Source organism: Cynoglossus semilaevis, chromosome 14, assembly GCF_000523025.1.
Source record: "Cynoglossus semilaevis isolate Cse_v1.0 chromosome 14, Cse_v1.0, whole genome shotgun sequence".
In the NCBI taxonomy this organism is placed as follows: Eukaryota; Metazoa; Chordata; class Actinopteri; order Pleuronectiformes; family Cynoglossidae; genus Cynoglossus; species Cynoglossus semilaevis.
In genome coordinates, this window is record NC_024320.1 from 1,224,868 (window position 1) to 1,248,525 (window position 23,658).

General features: G+C 40.7%; 2 protein-coding genes across 4 annotated transcripts in view; one reads left to right on the top strand and one right to left on the bottom strand.

Annotated features, from left to right (window-relative positions):
• The window catches only part of LOC103389085 (ephrin-A5-like), a 1,154,841-nt gene that overhangs the window by 491,595 nt on the left and 639,588 nt on the right, over positions 1-23,658 (top strand). The window lies entirely within an intron of this gene.
• strbp (spermatid perinuclear RNA binding protein) overlaps positions 1-23,658 on the bottom strand; it is an 82,922-nt gene that overhangs the window by 15,443 nt on the left and 43,821 nt on the right. For all 3 annotated transcript variants that reach the window (XM_008324334.3, XM_025062766.1, XM_017038421.2), the window contains 4 exons: positions 16,602-16,781; positions 4,509-4,759; positions 3,366-3,534; positions 1,686-1,977 (listed from right to left, as the gene is read on the bottom strand). In XM_008324334.3, coding sequence (XP_008322556.2) covers positions 1,686-1,977; positions 3,366-3,534; positions 4,509-4,759; positions 16,602-16,604 — 715 coding nt within the window. In that variant the 5' untranslated portion in view covers positions 16,605-16,781. The remainder of the gene's footprint in view (positions 1-1,685; positions 1,978-3,365; positions 3,535-4,508; positions 4,760-16,601; positions 16,782-23,658) is intronic.

The following is a 23,658-nucleotide window of genomic DNA, read 5'->3' on the forward strand; positions in this document are numbered from 1 at the left end:
AAGGACGTGGATTGCGAGGCGAGCTGGATCAGATGAAGCTGTGTATGAATGAGTGTGGTTACATGGAGGTTTAAAGGAGTGTTTGTTACGTGTGGGGTCGGCTGGGATTGACATTAAACAAGCTAAAGAGCCCAGTGGGTCGACAGGAAAAGACTAACTGGGTAACTTTATCTCTTATCGTCTTTGAGCTTTTTTATCTAGAAATGTCCATGGAATATGATGTGTAGCCGCAAAGGAAAAATCTACGTAACAACAACACTGAACTCCTCTGAGAAATGTCCATGGAATATGATGTGTAGTGGCAAAGGAAAAATCTACGTAACAACACAACTGTGTGAGTCTTCTGTAATGTTCCTCAAAGGCTTGTGGGGAAACTCCTCACATTGATTCTCCTCCCACTGTTTTCTGGTTCAGAGAACTGTTTACTACCAGAACTGACACTCTTCTCCGGTCTTATTTACACCACTATTTTTCAGCAGTAAATCATATATTATTACATCAATAAATTGTTTTTAACTACAATAATAACAATGTATAACAGATGTGTAAAATAAAAGAAGTTCTCACCCTGACCAATTTTTGTAAAACTAAAAATTTGGAAAATATGAGCTTTGACTGAGTTAGTTAGGGACATTTTACAAATGTAAGTCACAAGGTTCTAAGACAGATCTTTTCTTGTTTTGATCTTTTTTTAAAATTTTATAATCAAACCTAAGGGTTTAAGACGTCCCTCTGACACGTTAAAACCAAATTAGAAAAACTTTAGAGAAATGATTGATTTCACAAATATGTGATGTTTGTCTTAGAACCTTTTGACTTTTGACCCTCAGACTTATTTATCTTTCTCAAAATAAATTCATAAACTGAAATAACTTTTACTATCTTTGTACAACTTAAGGTTTTTAACCAAAACAACAACAAAAAACTATTTGTAAGTGAATGGCTAAAGTATGTAAAACCAAGCTTAAACCTATTCCTAATAGCGTTTGCCAACCAAGCTTAAACCTATTCCTAATAGCGTCATCACCAGGTTGATGCTAGCCAAATGCTAAAACATTCAAGCTTTTTAAACAATTGTCACCGGTCACAGAAGTAAAAAATACAATAAAAGTGCAACATACAGTACTGGTTGCGGTTGATGACACAAACAGACCAGAGCAGTGACATTAAACTGGAGCCTGTGGACGGTGTTCATGTGTAAAGGTATTAACACCCTCCCCTTTTAAAGACATAACTCTACACCCTGTCAACCTCCACTGACACTTGATTTAATCTCCCCGTCCACATCTACAGTGATGGTAACTTTATCCGGCAATGGCAAAATGTGTGTGTGTGTGTGTGTGTGTGTTCTTTTGGCAGATGAATTAGGTGCCGTCTTCTCCCTCTCGCTGTGGCACGTGTCCTGATGTATGTGATGTATGAGTGACCCTGCTGCTGTTATTTCTCATCTCTCTCTGAGCCCTGAGTGTCTGGTTGGAGGTGAGCTTCAGGATGGATGACCGAATGCTTATTGATTTCTGTGGCCTCCTGGCCTTCTCCTCCACATCCTACACCTCACTGCCAATTATCACCAGTTCCTGCTAGCCATAAAAACTGGGAATAGATTTGAGGTCTCAGCCCTCACATTGGGGTCAATTTTGTTTTTATGCAAAGGAAATCCACAAACGTGGATTTCTGCTCCCTACCTTCCCCGTTCATCTTATGTTCCTCCACTTCCTCCTGGACTTCCTCCTGGACTTCCTCCTCCTCAACGCCTCCTCCTTCCTGTCCATTCTCTGCCACCTCTTCCTCAAGTCCCTCCTGCTCCTCTTCTTCCTCCTCCTCCTCCTCTTCTTCCTCTTCCTCTTCTAGGTCTTCCCTCATGGCTGGCGAGGTGAGGGTTACCTTCAGTGTGAGTTTGGGTTCTGCTGTGGTTTGTACAAAGATGGCCGCCTCGGGTGAGGAGCTGGTGATGTCGTACTTCTCCTCCGTCAGCTTCTGTCAGGGGTCAAAGGGACATCGAGACAAGGTCACAGGGTGAAAAGACACAGATAAGAAGGGGACATTTGGGTTAAGCAGGTGTATGGGAACATTTTACAGACAACACAGTCAACAATTTAAAACAGTTCCAGTCATTTTCAGTAGTAGTACTGTACACGGTTTTTAATTAGTTTTAATAGTAATAGCAACAATTCCTTATTCAAATGTGAATTTATTTATTCAAATGTAAATTTCTGCTTCTTTCTCCATTTGCATATGTCTAAATTTAATGATCTCTACTATGTTCTGTTTACATGTTGTATTAATATAGCAAAACAAGCTAAAGACAATTAGCCAAATTAGCCTGCCATGTTGAAGGGCAGATTGAAAAAAAAAAAACACCCAAATTTAGCGAGATTGTGATTAGACATGGTCAGGAAATCTAAGTAATTGATTTTTGAGGTTTAAGAGTTGGTTGGAGTTAAAATTAGGTGTGTGTGTGTGTGTGTGTGTTGAAGGAGCTCAGACTCCAGTGTAATGACTTGTTAATGAGGAAACATGACACTGAGGTGGTGACAGGAGATTTAATCACACTTGACTCATACATAGTGAAACACATCTCAGCTTCTCACTCACACTGACGCTGCTCTTCCCTGACCTCCTGCTGTCAACCTCACGGGGGTCATCAGGTTCTCCCAGGTCACACTCACACACTTTCAGACCCATTGTTCAATCTTGTCCAACAACTGTTTTATTTTATTTCTTTTATAACCTTGGGCTATTTCATTTTTTTTAATTTCTGTTATTAAAGCTCAGTGTTTTATAGTTTTTTTTCTTCACCTTTTTGCGAATATTAAATTTTGTACTTTTTAGCTTGTATTTTCATTTATTTTATAATTAAACTTGACAATGTGGGACCTGAGTGGCTAATCCAGGATTACTTTGAACTGCTATTTTTTTTACCATCTTCTACTATATTAAAACCTTTAAAAAATATTGTAAAGCCTCATGTGAATAAAATAAAAGTTAAATTTAATCACTCAGGGGAATTGTTTTTTTGCCTTACCTTTAGCTCAAAATGGCTGAAATGTAGCTTTGCTAGGCTAGGTAAAGTTATTAGAGTAAGGTTTAGCCAAGTTTTTGCCAAATATCAGGCTACTTTCATACTATGTTTTAAAAGTTTTTTTTAGTTGTTTTTTTTAGAACTACTTTATATTATTGTATTAATATTATATATATTATTGTACGTTTTCATGAACCTTAAAATTCCTGTCATGGGTGCACAGTACAAACATGTACAAAGTGTGTAGACCCACACTGTGAGTCTGAACGATTTTTAGTAATTGATTTGAAAGCAATTGAAAACCTGGAACACGACTTGTGTGTAGCTGTGTGTAGCCTCTGACCTGTATCTGTGTGGGTAAATTGTGACAGACAGTGTCCAGCAGTGTCTGTGTGGGTTTGTCTCTGCACATCAACACCAGCTCCAGGTCCATGTCCCCTTTGATCAGGAGGCCTTTGGCCACCAGGCCAATTCTCATCACTCCACACAGCAGGCCTCCAGCACCAGGCTCCCTGGGTTTGAAAAAACAGAAACAAAAACAGATCCAAGCTATAACATGTAGGTTGAATAGTTTTTATAATCTAAACGTTATCTTCATTTTTAATACCGTAATACCTGCATTATTGAAAGTTTTTGTTTAATATTTAATGGTCCCTAAAGTGGTTCTCTAACCATTTAATCAAAGCTGGTTCAGAAACAAGGTGTCATCTTATTACTGGAAAATAATTTCACAAGGGAACGTCTTTGGTAAACTACTAATAAAAGTTTCCGACCCTGGAGACTGTGACTAAAGACGGCTGAAGTGTTGAAGTTAATTTTCTTTAGTGTCTCTCTCTGCTGACTACACCAGTACCTAGATGTCCTTGTAAAACTTTATCACTTGTATATATTTATTCTGATGCAGTAAATTAAGCAACACTTCACTTTGAGTGACACAGAGAAGCACTGGCATGTTGATAGTTTTGCAAATTCTCAAATTTGGATGGATGTCATACTATACCATATCATTCCAAGCCATCCTTGATAGTTTTGCAAATTCTCAAATTTGATGCCTTTTTCAAAAATAAATGCTTCAACAAGAATGGATGTCATACCATACCACATCATTGCATCCCATGCCATACATGCTATGGTATGGCATGGGATGCAATGATCATGTCGTGCCATATCATATCATAACCCACCACACCACTCCATACCATATGATATGGTACCATATCATCACACAAGTCATCATTTCAAATGTAGTCTTTACTGTATTTTTCTCCTAGTTGATATTAACAATTTTGGTGGAGTTGTACTTGCATAGTAAGCATTTTGTGCTCTTTGAAGTGACGTTTAACTTTTAGCTGTCCAAAATGATCACTAGCTGTGAAAGTTACTCTCGTCCATTTTTGAACATCAGTCTTTTCTGGTTAATCTTTAGCTGCTTTTGCTACATGTCCGATTTATTTGTTTATTTTTTCCAATAACCCTTTTTTGGCACCTGTAATTGTGAGTGGGCTCCAAAGTTTCTCCGCTGGGGTCTTCGGCAGCTTCGTTTTCTTCTGTGCTGCCTGCTGGTTGGCTGTCCACATCTTCACTGCTCTTGTCCAGCCAATCAGAGACATGTTTTAGGGCACACTCCACAGTGGACACCAAGGTCTGCACCGCCTCAAGCTCCTGAGAGGAGGGGTAGATGGTGGAGTGTTTGGCCATGACATGGCGGTCATCGTTGCTGAAGGAACGGAAGGACCTCTGACAGAAACAAACACAGAGACAAAGTGCTGTTTTTAAAAGAATAATGTGAGTGCTAAATTGAAGAAAATTTACAAACAAAAACACATTCATCTTGAGCAGCTTCAATCCATCTCAATGAAATATTAGTCTGGATCACATATAACAAAATACAACCCCGACAACAGCAACACAAATCTTCCCAAGGACACTTCATTTCCTACCTTCAGATGCACAAATGACATTTGGTGTGAGCCACAGTGTGCGTTGCCTTCATGCAAACTAATGAAGTGTCACTTGTCGGTGGAATAAATCATGCTTTAACACAGGGACAGCCCCGGTTTAATTGCACTGACCCTAACACGCTGCTGTGCACAGACTCACTTAAACACACAGTCCCACACCAACACACACACACACAGCTGTGAGGAAACTCATCAGGCCACTACCCTGCTGTCCTCTTCACCTGGACTAATTCAATCACACCTTCTGCTCCCTTGAATTTAAATCAGCACTTTACGACTTCTTTCTCATTTGCTCTGGTCTCCTCTCTGGGAGGTTAAAAAATAGAGGAGGAGGAGGAGTAAGAAAATCAGGGATTAGATGTAAGGCAGGCAAGAGGATCACACTGAGACATAATGTAAGACAGAAGTGACTCAGAAAGAGTAGGAAAAAAGAATAGAAGATGTTGTACTGGCAAGAAAGAGAATAAGAATGTGAATGGAAAAATACGAGATGATGAAGGAGGAGCAGGTGTAACCCAAAGTATTATCTCCATTTTGAACCGTGTATATTAACCTGGGGCAAATACTATGTTATTACTGCAGTATGGACGGTACAAAATTAGAATTTTTCAGTTTTGTCGTGGTATTGAGGTTATTCCGAACCACTATGATTGAGTATTTTCATTTGTGATTGACTCTTCTTTGGGTTGAGATGAAGACAAGACGATGCTGGACTGTCGTATGAAAACACACAACATTGTTTGACTGGTGAGCAGCAGTTTGTATTGAAAAGTAAAAGAATTTAAAAGTGTCAGGCTCGATAGTGAAACCAGTATCAGGAAAAGTAAAAGAATTTAAAAGTGTCAGACTGTCGGAGCATTTGTAGTTTTTGGTCCATGGCTTGACTAATGTTTTGAAGTTTTTCGAGCTGAGATGATGGAAGACGCAAAAAACCTTTTGATGTTGGCTCTGAGACGGATCATGGCATCTGGGTACATATATCGCTAGCTTTAAGCTGTGTTCACAGCCAACATTTTCCAGATTTGTAGCTGCTTTGTTTGGACTTTTGTCAGGATTGTAGTTCGTCTCCCAGCAGCCTGGTGCTGGGGTATTAACACCAAGAAAGAAGTCTGCTAATTGAACAATTTAAAACTATTCAAATCCATCTTTTGGAGCGGCTCAGTCAAAACTAAGAGTTTAATCCAAAGTGAATAATCTCTTAAGAGCAGTTCCCTCTGAACAGATTGTGCAGGACTGATCTGAGGCTACAGGCAGAGCTGTGAGTATGAAGTGTATGTGCTATTAGCACCACTGCACGCCATGCTTGTCTGGACTTGTGACCCAGATAAACATCAAATCACACCAGTTAATGCAGAATGACAGGAAATTCCAGTGGGTTCAAGCAGGTTTTTTTGGTTGGCGTTGGCTGAACTGAACAAAACGTCAGTTACTGCAGAATATCCGCTACACAAAATACATAACTGCAGTGCAATGGTCGTACAGTACATCAGTGATACTGTAGTTAGGTGGCCTTGGGTTACTGAAGTATAACAGTATACAGGGTGATGTTGGTTTACGATGTCTTCAACCTACAGCGTTTTGGCGTTATATCACCACACCTGCTATGCATACGTTTAAGAAAGCTCTGTTCCCTCATTCTGAAGAGGAAGATGGCTCTGTTTACATTAGTTGGTACTTTTTATGTACTCACGGTTTTGTCAAACCAAATTATTGTGGACAAAAAAGAATTGTCAAGATCAAGAATTTTCTGATCTTCGTTGCTGTCCGCTGCACAGGTTCCATCGTCCTACATATTTTGCGATATGTAATATGTTACTGCATGTAAGTTCCCATTTAAAGTGAACTTTCTTATCATTCCATCCCTGTTTGAAAACACATCCACGACCCAGTTAGCTGTATTTGGTTATTTAGCATTTCCTATGTTTTCTAAGACTTTTAACACGAGTTTTTATTTAATAAAAAAACTGGCACTCCTTACTGATAGTACTGAATCTGAAGCAGCGGCTCCACTGACTGTGATCAGACGGTATCAGAGCTGAGTTGTCTGAGGTGAACAACTCAGATCAACATGAGGAGGCTGCGATGTAGAGCTGCTTATCTCAGAAACCCACATTTCCCTTTATTCACTACACACACACATACAATGAGAAACACACACCAGGCCTGATATCTAACACACACACACACACACTGAGTGAGTGAGAGAGACAGAGAGAGAGGGAGATGACCTTTTCAGTGTAGTATGGATAGGGTGGCTCCAACGCCACAATCAATCTACTTGAAAACCAAGGGCTGCAAACACACACACACACACACTAAGTGAACTGGTGGCATTCTCTTTCACCACGGTGACTGAGATAAAGCCGTCAGTGGAATGGAGGACAACTGCAGCACACTCACTGACAGCTCTGGTAGCCCAATATGTGGAGCAGGGCAGCCACAGCATTTGGCAGCGTTTCTTTCCCAATGAGACTCATTTGCAATTCAAGCAAGGAAACTAAACACACACACACACACAAACAAAACATAATTTGATCTGAATTCTAATCTGGAATACCATCTCACTGTGTGGAGAACTGGGAAAATGTCCCCACAAAGACGCACAACTAAAACATTTTTCCAGGTAAAGTGTAGCTTCATCAGGAACACACACATTGTCTCTCGCACACATTCACACACACACTTTCATGTTCTTCCATGTTAAAAAATGTAAAAGAGCAAACGTACAGATCAATAGCTTCGCCTCATTGGGATCTATTTGGATCATGATGGTTTTACATGCACGGTTTTCTCTGACATTTCCAGGGCATCATCACCTCGGTGCACCTTGACATACTGCTGTTACGTCGCTACTTATTTCTATTCTGAGGCACAGATCTGTCAAACACATTTTGCCGCCTTTTCCAGAAAAAAAAAAAAAAAATACAGCATGTCATACCAGGCTGCTTCCACGTGAAAGGCCGTTGGAATAACGGCTACATGCAACTCTTAAAAAAGTCATTCAAACTGCTAGAAGACAGTTAAATGCGAAATGATATGAATGAATGAGTTTTGCATTTGCCTAGTCATCAAACCATCAAAAAAATCCATATTAAGAGATGAAAAGTTAGTAAAAAAAAAGCAAAAAAGGACAAACTAATATTATGCTAAAAATAATTGAAAAAATTGTGTATGAAAATAAAAAAATTCCATTAAGAGATGAAAAGTTAGTAAAAAAACAAACAAAAAAAAACACAAACAAAAAGGACACAAACTAATATTATGCTAAAAAATAATTGAAAAAATTGTGTAAGAAAATAAAAAATTCTAATCCCATATCATTGATAAAAAAGATAAAAGACAGCCAGAAAAGTGAAAAAAAAAAAAACATGCTAAAGGTTAGCAATGTAGATCTAAGATAACAGGAAATAGTTAAAACAAACTTTAGATTTATGACCAAGTAGCGAGACATTCATCTAACATGGCTTCAAACATAGATGTAGCAGCGGTCACTGACTATATTTGTCGGAGGGTCAGATTTTGACAGACTCCCTGAAATAAAATGAAATAAAAATCACATTTTTGTCTAAAATTATTTTGGACTCTAGTTTGGATTGAACGTTCAGGATTTGGCCCGTGGGCCGCCAGTTGATGATCACTGCTTTACAGGGGGAACTTGCTGTGTGTAACTCTTTTTGGTCATTTAAAATTTTAATTTAAAAATCAATTTTTAGGGGGAGGAAAAACAGTAGTCAAGTAAAGAATCGTTGACTTTACAGCCAATAATTCCTTCAAATATCTTATTAATTACTGTCAACAGTGACAAACAGAAAAAAGCCTAGATCACGGTCATGAAATGTGACTAATATATTATTCACTGTTCCACTGATGATGTAAAACATAACAAAAACAAATAAAAACAATAATAATAATAATTATTATCATTATTATTCATTGCATGAAATGATGATACATATTAGCTATTGTAAAACAAACCTATGTAGAAACAGCAGACAGTACACGATCCTGTGTCTATACATCCATACAGTATGTACATTTCTATGAGTATGTGTGTGAGTGTGTGTGTTTTCACTGTGCCATCACAGAGCAGTGTTTAACAGACCAACAGTTGCGAATTTTATGGGCTGTAGCTAATGGGTGCTTCTGCAGCCATAAACCGCGGTGTGAGGAGAGCGAGAGTGTGTGTTTACGTGTGTGTTTGCTGCTACTACCAGACCTGTGGGGAGCTGTTGTCCAGTGACTGTGATCACCATGTAAATCAGGGCAGTTAGGTCGGAGTCACTGACAGGGATCGAACCCTCTCTGAACAGCAAGTGTTTGGATTTATGACATTTGGACATGTCATAAAAGCTGACGCCAAGAGGCTGCGTTGGGAACTGCAGGGTAAATATTTATGGTACAGTTTTAAGACTGAGCTGAAAAACCTTGTTCTCTACATTCAATGCTAAACACTAAGACTAGCGGTTTTTCCATGACAGAATTCCTACTCAGAAGACCTCTTGGGAATGTCTTCACCTTGTCTACAGTATGAACTGACTTTCAGTTTAGAGAAAAGAATAAGAATTGTCTGGAGCTGGATCACATCCTCTTGTAAAGCTTCAGTCGTTTGAACTGGGGTCCATCCCATTTTGGTTACATTTTATTGTTGTAAACATTGTTAGAGGTTAGGTCAGGTTAGAAAACCTGAGCAAATAAAAGATACTTTTTTACTTCGCTGCAGCTCAGACTTTGTCTGATTCAAGGATTACAGATTTATCTCAAGCTGGGAAATTACAGTACAGCAGCAGCATTACATACAGAGACAATAAAAAATACCATAAAAAAAAAAACCCAATGAAGTCAAAAGAAGCAGAACCTAGATATATTGAAGCAACAAAATAATTTAAAGACAAAGTCTCGTGTAGAATACAAGTAGATTTAGGGTCAACGCTAGGTCAGGGGTCTGCAACATTAAACCCTAAAAGAGACATTTTTTTATATTCTTATCACAGGATGGATGGATGATGATAGATAGATGGATGGATAGATGGATGGATGGATGGATAGATGGATGGATGATGGATGGATGGATAAATTGTACTGCATAGATCAGCCCCAACTATAAAAGCGTACAGGTGAACAGATTAAAATAATGACGTATATAAAAGCAGTATTAATTATAGTGTAGGATAAACCAGGAGGTGGATTGGACAGTCAAGGTGCATTATGTCACAGTAGGTAAAAATACCTGCTGTTGTTCACACTGACCTGTAGTCATTAGCTGCAGCTGAAGTGACAAAATGTAAACGTACTCGTGGACACATGAGTATGTGCGTGGGTGTGTTTATATTTATACATATGAATGCCATGTTGACTATGCCCTCAGACCACACACACACACACACACTCATTTCACCAATTATATTCCATTTCACGGTCCAGAGAGGCTAACCAGCTGGCAGACCCATGTTACACAATCACATTACACAGCATTTACAACCCTGTGTGTACTGAACTAATAGGCAGACACACACACACACACACACACCGATACTTTCATCACCAGAGTCCAATGGCATCCTGTTTATATCTACAAAAAAAAACATCCCAACATTTTACTCCAGTCTGTTTGTCATGAGACACAAACTTGTTAGGAGTGAAGGGGTCACAGGAAAGGTCAGGATTATGACAGAGAGCTTCACCTCTGACCCTGGGAGAGGGGGCTTTAAATGTCTTAAATAAATAAATAAATGAAATTCAACTGCACCTTAAGACTTTACTTACAGGCTTCAATGGTTGAATGTAGCGCCACTCAGAGGTTTGTGTTGGTTACAGGCAGAATATTATTATGAGCAATATTTGAGTAGTAATTCACATAGCAGAACGCCTACACCAGGGGGGTCAAACCTATGGTGCAGGGGTAACTTCTAGCTCATGATCCCCTACATCTGGCCCGTGACTAAATATCAATAATTATTACATTTTGCCATTTTGGTCTTTTCATTTTTTCAGTGATTGTAATGCTTTACTGGTTCTTTGCATCAGCTGCTGCATGGTTATATTGAACATTACTCTTTATTGAACAAAAGCTACATTTTCTAGAATTTCTGGGGAGTGTTGGACTTTTACACATTATTCTCAGTAAAATGATTAGATTAGATTTATCGTGGACTGCCAGCAGAAAAAAAAGCCATCGGCTTCTCTGCCTGCTGCCGATGTCTCTCTCTGTCCTTGTGTCTTTGTGGCCATCTGCTATAAATTACGTGACCTTGAGCCAATGACAAGGACGAGGCTGGCTGGAACAATATCAGCCGTGATTGGATGGACACTGTACACCTGTGCTTCATCTTGAAGTTGTTCTGTACGAGGAGGGGAAATAATACAGTCTATTATGTTAGGAGTGCCACTTCAGAGCCTCTCAGCTGTATTTGTGCGCTCCTTTTCTTTAATAAGGCGGGTGCACGGAGTGTGTGCCCAGTGCCTCAGATGAAACACGGGTTGTTGTGAAGACAGAGAATAAGAAATGAGGCAGAAAAAAAAAAGAACCAAACAAGGACACGGAAGGTGAGTCTCCTGCAGGGGAATATTTTTAGGCAGCATCACTGCAGCAGGCACACGGTTGTGTTTGTTCTGACGCGAGGCGACTCGGACCACGACGCACTTATCATGAAAGTGTTCCTAAATGCAGGAAAACCAAATCAGTGCCGTCCAGTTAGCACAAAGACTTGTGTTGAATGGTCACACACTGTCTTAGCCCAAAACAAAACTGAGAAAAGTTTAAAGTAAATAAAAAAAGAGAGAAGAAAGCAGTGCTGAAACAAACACCAGAAAAAGGAGGAAATGAAATAAAACGTCAGCTCAGTGGCTTCTCTGTTCCACCCAGCAGCCGAGGGCAGATTTCATTAAAAATGTATCCTGTGATTTATCTGCACTCTGCTTGACAGGTGGGCTCCCCACCGTCCTGCAGCTGATTTTATTACCCTCTCTCTACCCCTCTCTCTCTCCCCCTTTCTTCTCTGTGAAGACACTCATCACCATAATGCGTTCCAATGCCCCTCCACCCCCGCCCTCACCGCCTTAACCTTTCTCGACTCAGGCTTTAAAGACAAGCTTCACTCTTATTTTAATTCTGTAATATTTATTTTTAATTTTTTTTTTTACTTTCAGTTAATCTTTAAGGGAAATTACTCCTAGCGTTCGACCTTGAAACACCCGAGTGATTAACGCCAGACACTTGGCACTTAATACAGTATTCGTTGCGCAGAAAAACTAGTTCTGCTCCACGTTTGCGAAAGTAAAGCACACTCGCTCTTCAACTGATACTCATTAACTAACCCAGATGAGGGTTTCAATCCCAAATGAACTAATTCTGGTGCAAAGCCATAAAAACCACTACGCTGCTGATCACATGAAAATGTCTTTGTCAGTGAAGTAATCACAAAATCACAAAATTAAATGGGATTGAATACTGTGATAACTAATATTGGAGTGGATGTGGAACTGAATGTGACAATCAGTAACGGGAACCCCTTCCCTGTTTTAGTACTTTCTTGACACAGCACAGTCCAGCCATGGCCTCCATAGAACCTGGTCCTCTCCAATTACAAGCTTCATCCTTTAACCACTAGGGGCAGGCTGCCCTGTGAATGTAAACTCAAAGATCTTAGATTTGCTAACATGACTTATCGATATGAACTTCGAACTTTTCTCTAGAAAATTGATCAGTACTACTTAAACAGACAGACTGAGGTGTTGATCTCTATCAGTGCTGCCCTCTGCTTGGCTTTTTTTCTTTGCTATTTGCAAAAGGAAATGGAACGACTCGATACTTTTCCGTGAGTATCTATCGATATCAATCCGATATTTTCTTTCTCCTTCGGCATGCTGCGGACTGCCGTCACTGAGCGTCCATGTTAACAGCATGTTGAGTTTAAGCTAAGTTGAGCATTTTGGCTAGGGTATTAGACCAGATGGGCTATAGTTGTTATTTTCTATGTTTGCTCCTGGAATTTTGACCAGTATTGAATACCGATACAGATCCTCAGTATTGGATTGAACCATCCCTAGTAGTTTTTAGTGGGAATGTTTACAAGTGCCAAACAGAGCCTGTAGTTACAGAATATCCATAGAAAAACAAGCAGGTGTGCAGAGATGGAATCGGCTTAGGAAGAAAAACTTAACAGATTAAGGTTTTCTTTCAACAAATCAAGACAGATGGTGACGTAAGATTGTGTGTGAATGTGAGACCATCCGCAGCACAAAACTACCAATCACTTGGCATTCAGCGCCTTAGGACCCAGCAGGGGGCATCATCACCAGTGCCTGTGGAGGCTCGAACGTGTCTGCTGGGAGGACAAGGGCATTAAGCTGTGTTCACTGATTCACCTGCAGGAAGAGAGCTAGTCCCTCCAACTACACCCAGTACCTTACCCTCATCCCCAGACTGCCCTCCTGCCTTGTTAGGACCAGGCTTTGGTCCAAATTAGGACTACAGATTGTTGGAGAAATTAAAACCGATGCCAGAAGCTGAACTGAAATGTCAGAAAAACCTCCATAGAGCTGTCCAGGTCCAGCTGGACTCCTCGTCTATCTGGACAACCACGTTGTCGATAAGAGGGAGCTGCACATGGAAAAGTACTGGACCACTGAGACGTCATGTCACCAGGGTCAGTGTAATTCCCAGATCATCTGGTGTCAGCATAAATGACACTCATTTAAAATCTGCTCCCATCAATCAAGCCTATAAAGCAGCAGGTCGGAGCATTCTCGCTCTCTCTCCCTCTCGTGCGCGCTCTCTCTCTTTTTTTCCCATCAGTCCCAGTGGGAAACGCAGAGTAAGCACTCACCACTTTTACACTACACTCTGGGCTAACAATCTTTTTACTGCCACTGGTGTGTCTGGGCTACACGTAGGACAGGTTTGAACATAGAACAGGCCTTGTCCTCACTGCAGCAGTGGAGTGAAGTGTATGCAGTGTCTCTTTAAATGCTTAAAAATATGGGGAATAAGTCGGTTTAATCCTTTTAAGTGGCAAATCCTGGGGGACGTGAACGCCAGAGTCCTCGTATGAATACGTTTATTTAACTGTGGTCTTCGCTTCTAGTAATGTATTAGTGTAGTATAAAAGGTTTTATTGCCTGACTATACAATATTATGAGCGGACTGCTAATAGCAGGTGAGCTGACATTGCATCGTGTCTGGATTTTCAATTAGAGTATGGAGAACAAGGGCAGGTCTAGGGGAGCGTATCACAGTTAACGCAACTGAAACATGAAAATGTGCACCACAAGACTTTTCACTGTTCTCACAACAGTTCTTCTCAACTCTTTATTAATAACTCTTGTGGTGTCATCTGTCTCTCCTGCGAAACTGCACGAGAGTAGATACTGCAGTACATAGTATCATAATCTAAAAATACACAACTGAAAACTGCTACATTAGCGGAAAGAAAGTCTAAATGTTTGAAGAAAAACAAAAAAACAAAAAGTTGAAATCAACAGAAAATAGGCAAATCATTAAAAGGGAATCTACAAAATGCTAAAAGTAGCACTATATATAAAAATAAGAGTAAGCAAAGTTAGCCCCTTAAAAGGTATGTTAGCCAAAAGGAAAAAAAGGTAGAAACTAAATGCTATAAGCTAGCAAAGAAAAAAAAATGGCAGCAAAATGATCAAAGCAAAATACATTTAAAAAAAAGTCAAGTTAGAGTAGTGTGTTTTAGTTCTTGATTTTTATCGTTGTCTCGAATAAGTATTGAGACCCGTGAAAGTTCACAGGCATTGGTATTGACTTCTGAAATTCTGGTATCGTGACAACCCCATACATAGCTAAACTAAGATGATGTTGATGCAAATTTAAAAAAAAATTGGTTTGAAAATGACTAAAAAATGGACTTAGAGAGGCAATTTAAAGTTCAACTCAGAGGAAGCTGTTGAAGCTGTTGACACAGTGGTCAAGGTCAAACAGAGGATCTGCTGCATCACCATAACTGACATCCCCACATGCACTTGATCATTCTGCTTGGATATTAACGAGGTCCAACATGGAGCCTCAACAGGAACGTCGACCTCAGCATCTTCAGCTACATCTTGTTTCCTGAATCTCTCTCCATCTCTTATTTTCTTCATTTCCCTCTTAGCCTTTTTCCTCTCCTGCTTCCTTCACTCCTGCCTCCTCCACTGCAGCACTCTCGTCGTCTCTCCTTGTTTGTTGTTCTCTCCTCCCTTCTCCTTCTTGTTCTACTTTTTAATAATTCATCATCTGCCATGCCGCCTTCCTCTTGGGGAAAGACTCCAACTGTCACGGACCAAGACCATTAATCAATCTCATGTCTCCTTCTCTCCTCGCCTCCTGTTAGCTCTTCACCTTCTCCCTTTGTGCCAATTTTACCCCCTCAGCTTTTCTTCTTTTTTTTTGCCTCTCTACACTCTTTTTCTAGCGTTTGTTCCATAATTTACATTATTTTCTGTAAGGTATTATTGGCCCATCACTTGTAATTCCTTCAGTAATTGCCCCCTAATCACTGGAGCTGTCGACTTCTTCTACATTATGTATAAGCAGGGCTTCATTTTTGCATGTGCCGTGATACAAACGACAATAAATCTGTTACACTTCCTATGATAAATGAAAAGTGGCAGCTCATAACACAATAAATCTAAAGTTAATTACTGGCTGTCCCACTGTAGAACCGTACAGTCCACACACTGAGGTTCACCCACGAGTTAATGACAGAAGAGTAAACCAGAGTACTGTTTGTGTCGAAATGTCAAATTGAGCCTGGCTGAAAAAGGACAAATAGAACTGAGCACGAAGCAGCGCCAGTAGAGGGCAGTAATGCAGAAAAAGGTCAAAACACAACAAATATGACGTTGCCTAGGCTGGTGGGAGGGGCAGGATTACCTTCAGCCAACTACGACAAACCAACCAACCAAGCATCTAATCTACCAAACCACCAACTAAGCAAGCAAATACAAACCAACCATCTTACCAACAACTGATGGACTAAACGACCAATAAACCACCTTACCAAACAACCAGCCAACTAACAAACCAAGTAACCAATCAAGCATTCTACATCTAAACGAACCAATGGACGGCACAACCAATCAATCAACTTACCAACCAATCAACCAAACAATCAACCATCCTAAACTACCACTAAACAAGCTAACTAATGGACCAAACAACCAACTTACCAACCAATCGAAGTACAAATCGAAGTATCAACTGACTAGAAAGACTAGAAAAACAAATGTGATCCCTGTTTTTCCTCGTTCTCGATTTTACAACCCTGCCTTTCTGTTCTTTTCCTTGTTTCTCCTCCATCTTTTCTTCATCCATCTTCCAGTAACGTGGCCTTCTGATTGGACATCACCTGCCCTACAAACAAAGATACACATTCCTGTCTGCAGCAGTTCTTATCAGGCATCTACCTCTGCCTTAATGTCTGAAGCAGGTTATCAGATTGAACTTCTCTGATAGACCCGTGCCCCTCCCTTCACCCACCTCACACACACACACACACACACACACACACATAAGCCTGTAGAACTAGTTGCACTGGAGCGAAATATCGCCCGAACGGAAACAAACACACACATATTTGGCAGTGACTCCTAGAGGAGGCTAGCTGTATTACCATGCCTGCAGGAGGTGTGGGTCGCCTGTTTCCTCCCGTCTGACGCCCGCGTGCTGGAGTGGCTGGGCGTGTGATGGTGTTGCAGAAGCAGGGCTACTTGTCAGGATGTTGTTGTGATGCTGTTTACCTTCTTCATGTGCTTCTCTGTCAGTCTGGTCAGCACCGTGAGAGCTCTGACTTCTGGAAGATGGACAAAAACAGGGGTGGGGGGGAGAAGACAGTGTAAGATAGTAGTACATGGAGTACATATGGTAGTACAGTACACACTTCACATACAAATATGGGAAATATTTTAATGAGTAGATTGGAAAAAGATTCGGCAAATATATATCTGCTATATCTGCATGGGTGTGACTGAAGAACACACACACACACACACTACACATGTGACGTACTTTAAATACACACACATTTCTCAGTGGGGGTGCAGTTTCTGTCCTTGAGTAGAAGATCTGACAGAATGGTTGATCAGTCTACATGGAGACAGAGGTGTGAATGGAAACACACACACACACACACACACACACACACCAATATAGGCCTTCATTCATTTTCATGAGTTGGCAGGAGTGTGAGGCAGTGGGATGTAGAGCAAACACTCCCTTGTTTTCATACACTGGGTTACACTCTCCAGGCTAACCAACACTCACACACACTACACTAACTTATTTCAGCTATTTCAATCATTAAAATAGCTATTCCCAAAAGCTGAGAAAAAAACACTGAAAAGAACTAAGGAGGTTTTTTTGTGGCTTAAATAAATTAAACAGGAAAAAAAACCCACAGGTAGCGTTTGAAAACTCATACAAAATAAAACTCCTTAGTCGTTTTATTACAGGTGTGTTTATCTGCAGCAACTCTTCCCTGTGTTGGCATTTTCTTCTCTCCAGTAGGTGGCAGCAGTCACTGGGTTTTACAGCAAACCCAGTGAAAAATGAGCATGCCATATTAGGGGAGGGGCACACAAGCCTCGAAAAGGAAGACTAATTAGTGAAATAGAATAATTATAATAAAAATTAACATGATTAATTAATTTTCTAATCCGTAATCGTGTTCAGCAGATTTGACCTAGACGTACACAACAGTCAACACCACAGTACTACCACCAGGCTTTTACATTTGGTGAAAAAGGTCACGTATGTTTCACAGGAAGTCTGACTGTAGAACATTATTTAAAAATTCTGATCTAAAAAGGTCGTAGGTCACGGTCACTCCGGACTAAAAAAATAGAAGTTTGGAGTCACTGGAGAAAACAAAGAGCTGATTTTATCATCGTTTTGTAAACTGAGGTGAACAGCTGAACAGCGGTTCTATCCACGAGATGAAATGTCAACAGGATTGACCACAGACGGAGCACGGACGTGTTTGGTCACGCTCACACCAGAGACTTGACATTTATAGAGCTGTCCTGAGGTCTTCACTTTCCAGAGGGAAGAGATTGACCTTAAGGTCTGTTTTAGTCGGTAGTTTAAATCAAATATTTTATTATTGTATTTAAAAAATATTACTTGTACTACTCATCTACCCTTACTACTATTACTACTAACTTATTTTGAATAATATATTGATAAGAAAAAATCTGCATTCCCTCTAAGCCCAAACGCTCATCTTAACTTGCCGTGACAGGGATGCTATGACCTCAGCAACAGTAGCCAATGGCACGCTGGAGGAGAAAAGGTATCGGATTGATATCAGTGTCAGCAGATACTCCAAGTTGCAGTATCGGTATTGGACACGAAAAGGTTGCATCCCTAATATTTTTAGGGACATTAAAACAGTCGTCTGTTGACTTTTTGGTTTAATTAGATTAGATGAGCCTTAAGGTAGAACATTTGGAATGTAGTCTTGAGGCGTTTAAGGTGGTCTTGGCTGGCTCTAGACTAGAACTAGAATCCTATCCAGACTCATTCTCAGCATCTATTCCTGAGTCTGCCGTAGAGACAGTTTGCATTCTGGGATGTCACAATTACAAGATAACTTTAACAAAACAAAAAACAAACTTTGGAACATAATTTTTTTGTTTTTCTGTGAATGTCATCGGAAACAAAAACAAGCTAGAGGTTTCCACAGTCACTGCATAGATCCTGCAATTTCACAGTCCTGTCCCTCGAGAGGGAACTATTTCCAGGCTGCAAACAGTCCCAGTACATCCAATTAGTCTGTGGTTCCTACGGAGCATCTTTCCTATAGTGCCGTCCCCAGTTCCTGTCGGAAACTTGTGCCTAAAGTCTCTATAAAACACTGAGTATCTCATCAGCATGGGTTCTATCTGGATCCTGTCAGAGGAGGTGGGAGATAAGACACAGATGAGATTGTTGGTCTGTTCTGAAGTGGAGGAAGTGGAGGATTAAATTGTAGTGATGCTGCAGCCTCTCAGGGGGCAGAAGAGAGAGAGCGGTGCAGCCAGGAGGAGCAGAGGAGAGATATAGAGGAAAATTGGAAATGAGCAGGAAGAGGAGCAACAGGACAAGCAGAGGGAGCAGAAGAGGCAAACAGCGAAACGCTTAGCTGAATGCAAAGCTGCCGCGCAAAAGGGGACCGAAGGGATTTGGCCAAACAGGAGCGGCTGATATGTAGTCGGCCCCTCAGGCAAAGGAGTCTCCACCGGAGGCTGCTCCTCATTTTCTCCTCCAGTGCCGCCTCTTTTCAGCCAGCGGTCGTCACACCGCCACACTGACAATTACCTCCTCAACACACCTTCCACTGGGCAGCCACTCAGTCGGCTCTGCCAACTCTGCTCAATGCCATGGGTGGAAATGAGGGGGGGGGGGATGAAATCTCTCCTAACAGGCATTGGCCACTAGGGACCGTGTGCACATGAATACAGAGCACACTCACAGACACAAGAACAGGCACAAACATTCTGCCAAGAGGCAGAATAATAACAGCCACGTGCCAGCTCCACAATCACTTCTCATTATAGGACTGAGCCTATGATAAACAACAACAACAACAACACCAACACCAACACTCATTCCCTTCCCTTTGTTTTCCTCTTGTGTCCTTTTCATTTCTCTCTATTTAAAAGCAGGGATGAAAACATTAAAGAAAACATTAAAGGTTACATTATGTTTTTGAAGTATAATTGGAGGAGACAGTGAGTGCCAGGTTTACAAATGAGTGAATCCTGGTGTATTAAAGAAATATAGTTAGCCAGATAAAGAGGCTTGAGACAAAAGTCTAAAACTCAGCACAAGAAATGGCTAAAAGTGAGCCAGAAAACAAATAAAAATCACGATGAAATGTTGCGAAAAAAGGTTCGACCATTCACGCATTGCTGCTCAAAGAATGTTCAACAACTGAACTAAATATCACTGCTTAGAAAGCTATTACAAAGATATTCAACAGCCGAGAGAGTGCTAACAGCTAGAAAAGAAACAGACTTTCCACATTTTAAGTAGGCCACAAAAACTAACAATAGAGAGCACGGAAATCACAAACTTTATTAACAATGAGAATAATATATTTGAGTAAAAGTGAAATTCTGGTTAGAAAAATAGGCAAATAGTAGATAATAGCTCAATGACTGCTGCTTAACACAGTCAGGGAACAACTCAAGGCCTAGAGTTAGCTAAAGAGATAATGAGTAATAGCTTAAAAACTGGTCAAAGTTAGCTACAACAACTGACTTCAATTAGTCAAAGACTTACTACACATAAAAGTAAAGGAAAAGAGAGTCAACCCTGCTCCGTCTCCCGCTGGGACTGCATTCCACCAGGACCAGCGATCGTGGTCATTGGCTGCAGTCTTTCTGCTCATTTGTCCCTGAACCCTCCTGCGGCTCCGTCTTCTTCAGGCCCATGCTGACCAATTATTACATTTCTGCTCCTCATTTTGCTCCCCGCTCTGCTCCTCATTTCACAACCTCCTGGTGGAGCATTAATGTGTGATTGTGTGTTTTCCTCCTGAGAGGAGGAGGAGGAGGAGAGAAAGAACAGAGAAGGCGGGGAGGAGGGCTGCCGGAGTAGCTGCCTCATTAACGCTTGTGGTGACTGGCCGTAGACACACACTCTTACACACACACACACACACACACACAGAAACTTCAATACACACACACACACACACACACACAGAGGTACAAACACGCACAGGCCATTACCGTCACCTCAAATTTGCATAGCCCTGTAGTTAGTGAATTTATTTCACTAAGCTTATGCATAAGGGAAAACACACACATTTTCTCTCTCTCTCTCTCTCTCTCTCTCTGTGTGTGTGTGTTTGTGTGTGTGTGTGTATACGATGTCCCCTCTCCTTCCTCCCACCAAGAGTTGGTGATTACATCCTGTTNNCAGAGATGAAAGATATCAGGCAGCGGATAAGAAACGGGGGCTGGAAGTCTGATTGAAAGATGAGGGAATGATGGCAGAGCCGGGGAATCTGCTGAGATGACTGTAGAGCAGCAATTTACACCTTTCTCATCCAATCACCATCAAGTATGATGACGGAGGAACAAAGAAAAAACAGAGGGGACAGGAGGTGGATAAAAACAGAGAGAGAGAGAGAGAGAGAGAGAGAGAGAGAGAGGGCTCTAGTCAAAACTGGAAACTGCTGTAATCGTAGGATTCTTAGGTTTCTGATAGTACCTGAACGCACCTCGTCTGGCAGCTTCATAATTTGTGTACACCTCGCAGTTTGCAATATATAGTGCTGGAAACATGTTAATAATTTTCTTATGCTAAACAGATATAATATAATTGTTGATTAGTGAATCAAAGTAAGAACTACTCATTCTAAAAGTTGATGTTGCTGATGTGGCCCCCTGGTGAAGTGAGTTTGACACCCCTGTATTAGATCATCTTTAAACAGCGTTTTTGAACAGCAGCTTCATTACCAGGAGTTAAACCACGATGTCATTATTTAGCAGGCAGAGAATCAGAGCCGCTGTGGTCATTTAAAGTCACAGAAACTCAGAGGAATTATGATTTGTAAAACACTATTCTCACATTAGGGCCAAACGATGTGGGAGCCTGGTTGGTGTTCTTGCCTTACAGCAGGGGGATCATGGGTTCTGTCCCAGGTGGTTCTGATGAGGCCTGTACTTTTGTCAGCCCCCCCGCTCCTCACTCAATCCTAAAATGATTTATGGAGAACAATGCAAATTTAATTGGTGTGGTTTCACATTTCTGCACCACTTTATCGGAGATATTTGTTGTACTGAAAACAGCTTCATCAAAGCCCCTGGTGGACACTCTAGTTTGCATATACACCCCTTGTCTTAGTGGGTTTTCTTGCAACATGTAACATGTTTTTTTTTCTTTTTTTTTTCTAAATCTACACCCCTATTGGTTCAATACAATACAATTAGACATTATTAAGAAAGAGGTGATCAAAATGAGAGACACTAATGAAGCTAATTACTGTAACTATGCGGCCCCTTCGTTATCCCAAACCAATTGATGCACCCCCAACTACCCACACCTTTGCAACAAGCTCGCTTGTAAAGGCAGCATATTTAGTCATGCTCAAGTGACCAGAACACATATATATCACACACAAATATAATGTATATATACAGCTTACATCTATTCATTAATTAAAATGTCAGGTTTTGATTTTAAATTGTACAAGATCCATATCAGTTTTACCAATAAAGTTTGAAGTGAAAATGTGAACACAGTTCCATTTTCAATTTTCTTAAAAAAATCAATGACTAACAACTTGGCATCCAACACCACTCCATGACAGTTCAAACTTTATATACCATATTCCCTGGACTATAAGTCCCTCCGGAGTATAAGTCTCACCAGCCAGCTCGAGTGCCCTCTTAAGGCTGTCAGTGTGAAAACAACAAACCTGTGTCTGTCAGTGTGAAAACAACAAACGTGTGTAATTTTATATTTTGATATATAAGTCACACCTCAGTAAAGGTCGCAAACCCAGGCAAAGGATGAAAAAAATTGCGACTTATAGTCCGGAATATACGGTAATCATCGCTATACCTTCTCCTCGCAGTAACAGGGGCATTCTCAGCTCTATCTAAGTGCTTTTGTAAGTTAGTTAGCTTGCCCTCTAAAGGAGTCATGCCCCACATGTTGAAACCCTTAAAGTCATAAAAACTGTAAGTTACACTGACCAACTCTGAACTAGGAAATTCCAGTGCCTTCCATTGACCTTTTAATCCAGCTCAGCGGTCAGCTAATAACTGAGACACTGCGCGAGTTTGTGTCGCCCTTCTTATTAACCTGTTTATTTAGAAAAAAGAAAAAAAAGCAGCAGCACAGCTATAGATCAAAGTGCTGAGGTGATGCGTATCATGCGCTCGCCTAAGCTGCGGCTCTTCCGCTGTCACATATCATCCTCAGCACTCTGCTAACCAGCTGCCTGACAGACGTGTCTACACAGCCCAGTGAAGCAGACATCCAAGGAAAAAAAAGAAGGAGGAAACTGGTATAAATATGGATGAGACTTCTGGCAGCCAAGTCTGTGTGCTGTTTAAAAGTTATTTCTGTAATTAGACGTTTTTTTTTCCTCCTTCCATAACTATTTCTGGAGACGACATTTTGGGTTTTCTCTTTCTTCCGACTCTACTCCTGACCCCAAACAGTCATTAATACACACAAATGAGTATTCCACTGCCTCAGTGTTACATTAGCACTGGCTGGTGTGTGGTTGGCTGCAGGTTTACTCAGTGTTATTAATACTTAGAGTGTGGTGTGCTTCACCAAAGACCTGGGAAAATGTTTTTACACTCTGACCTGGTATTTGCATTGGCCTGCTTCATGTTTAGGGGAAAAATATTTGTTGGCAAACAAACACTAACAACAGATGATTATGCAGTGGATGATTTTAAGTAAAAACCCAATGTTTAATAATAAATATCACCTGTCCTACACTTTGGGTTTATTTGCTCCTCTGCAGTGGAAACTTCCACCATTGCTCAAACGCTCCTGTAGCCACGCCCCCTAAATCAATACAACTGCCACAACTTCAACAAACCAACCAGCGGTTGGTGTCCTTAGTTTGACACTGCGTAAAAGCAAAGAAAGTCTCTTTTTCTTGTGGAGTTTTTCTTTTCAAAATGCACAACGTTTGCTCTATTAGTCACAAACAGAAG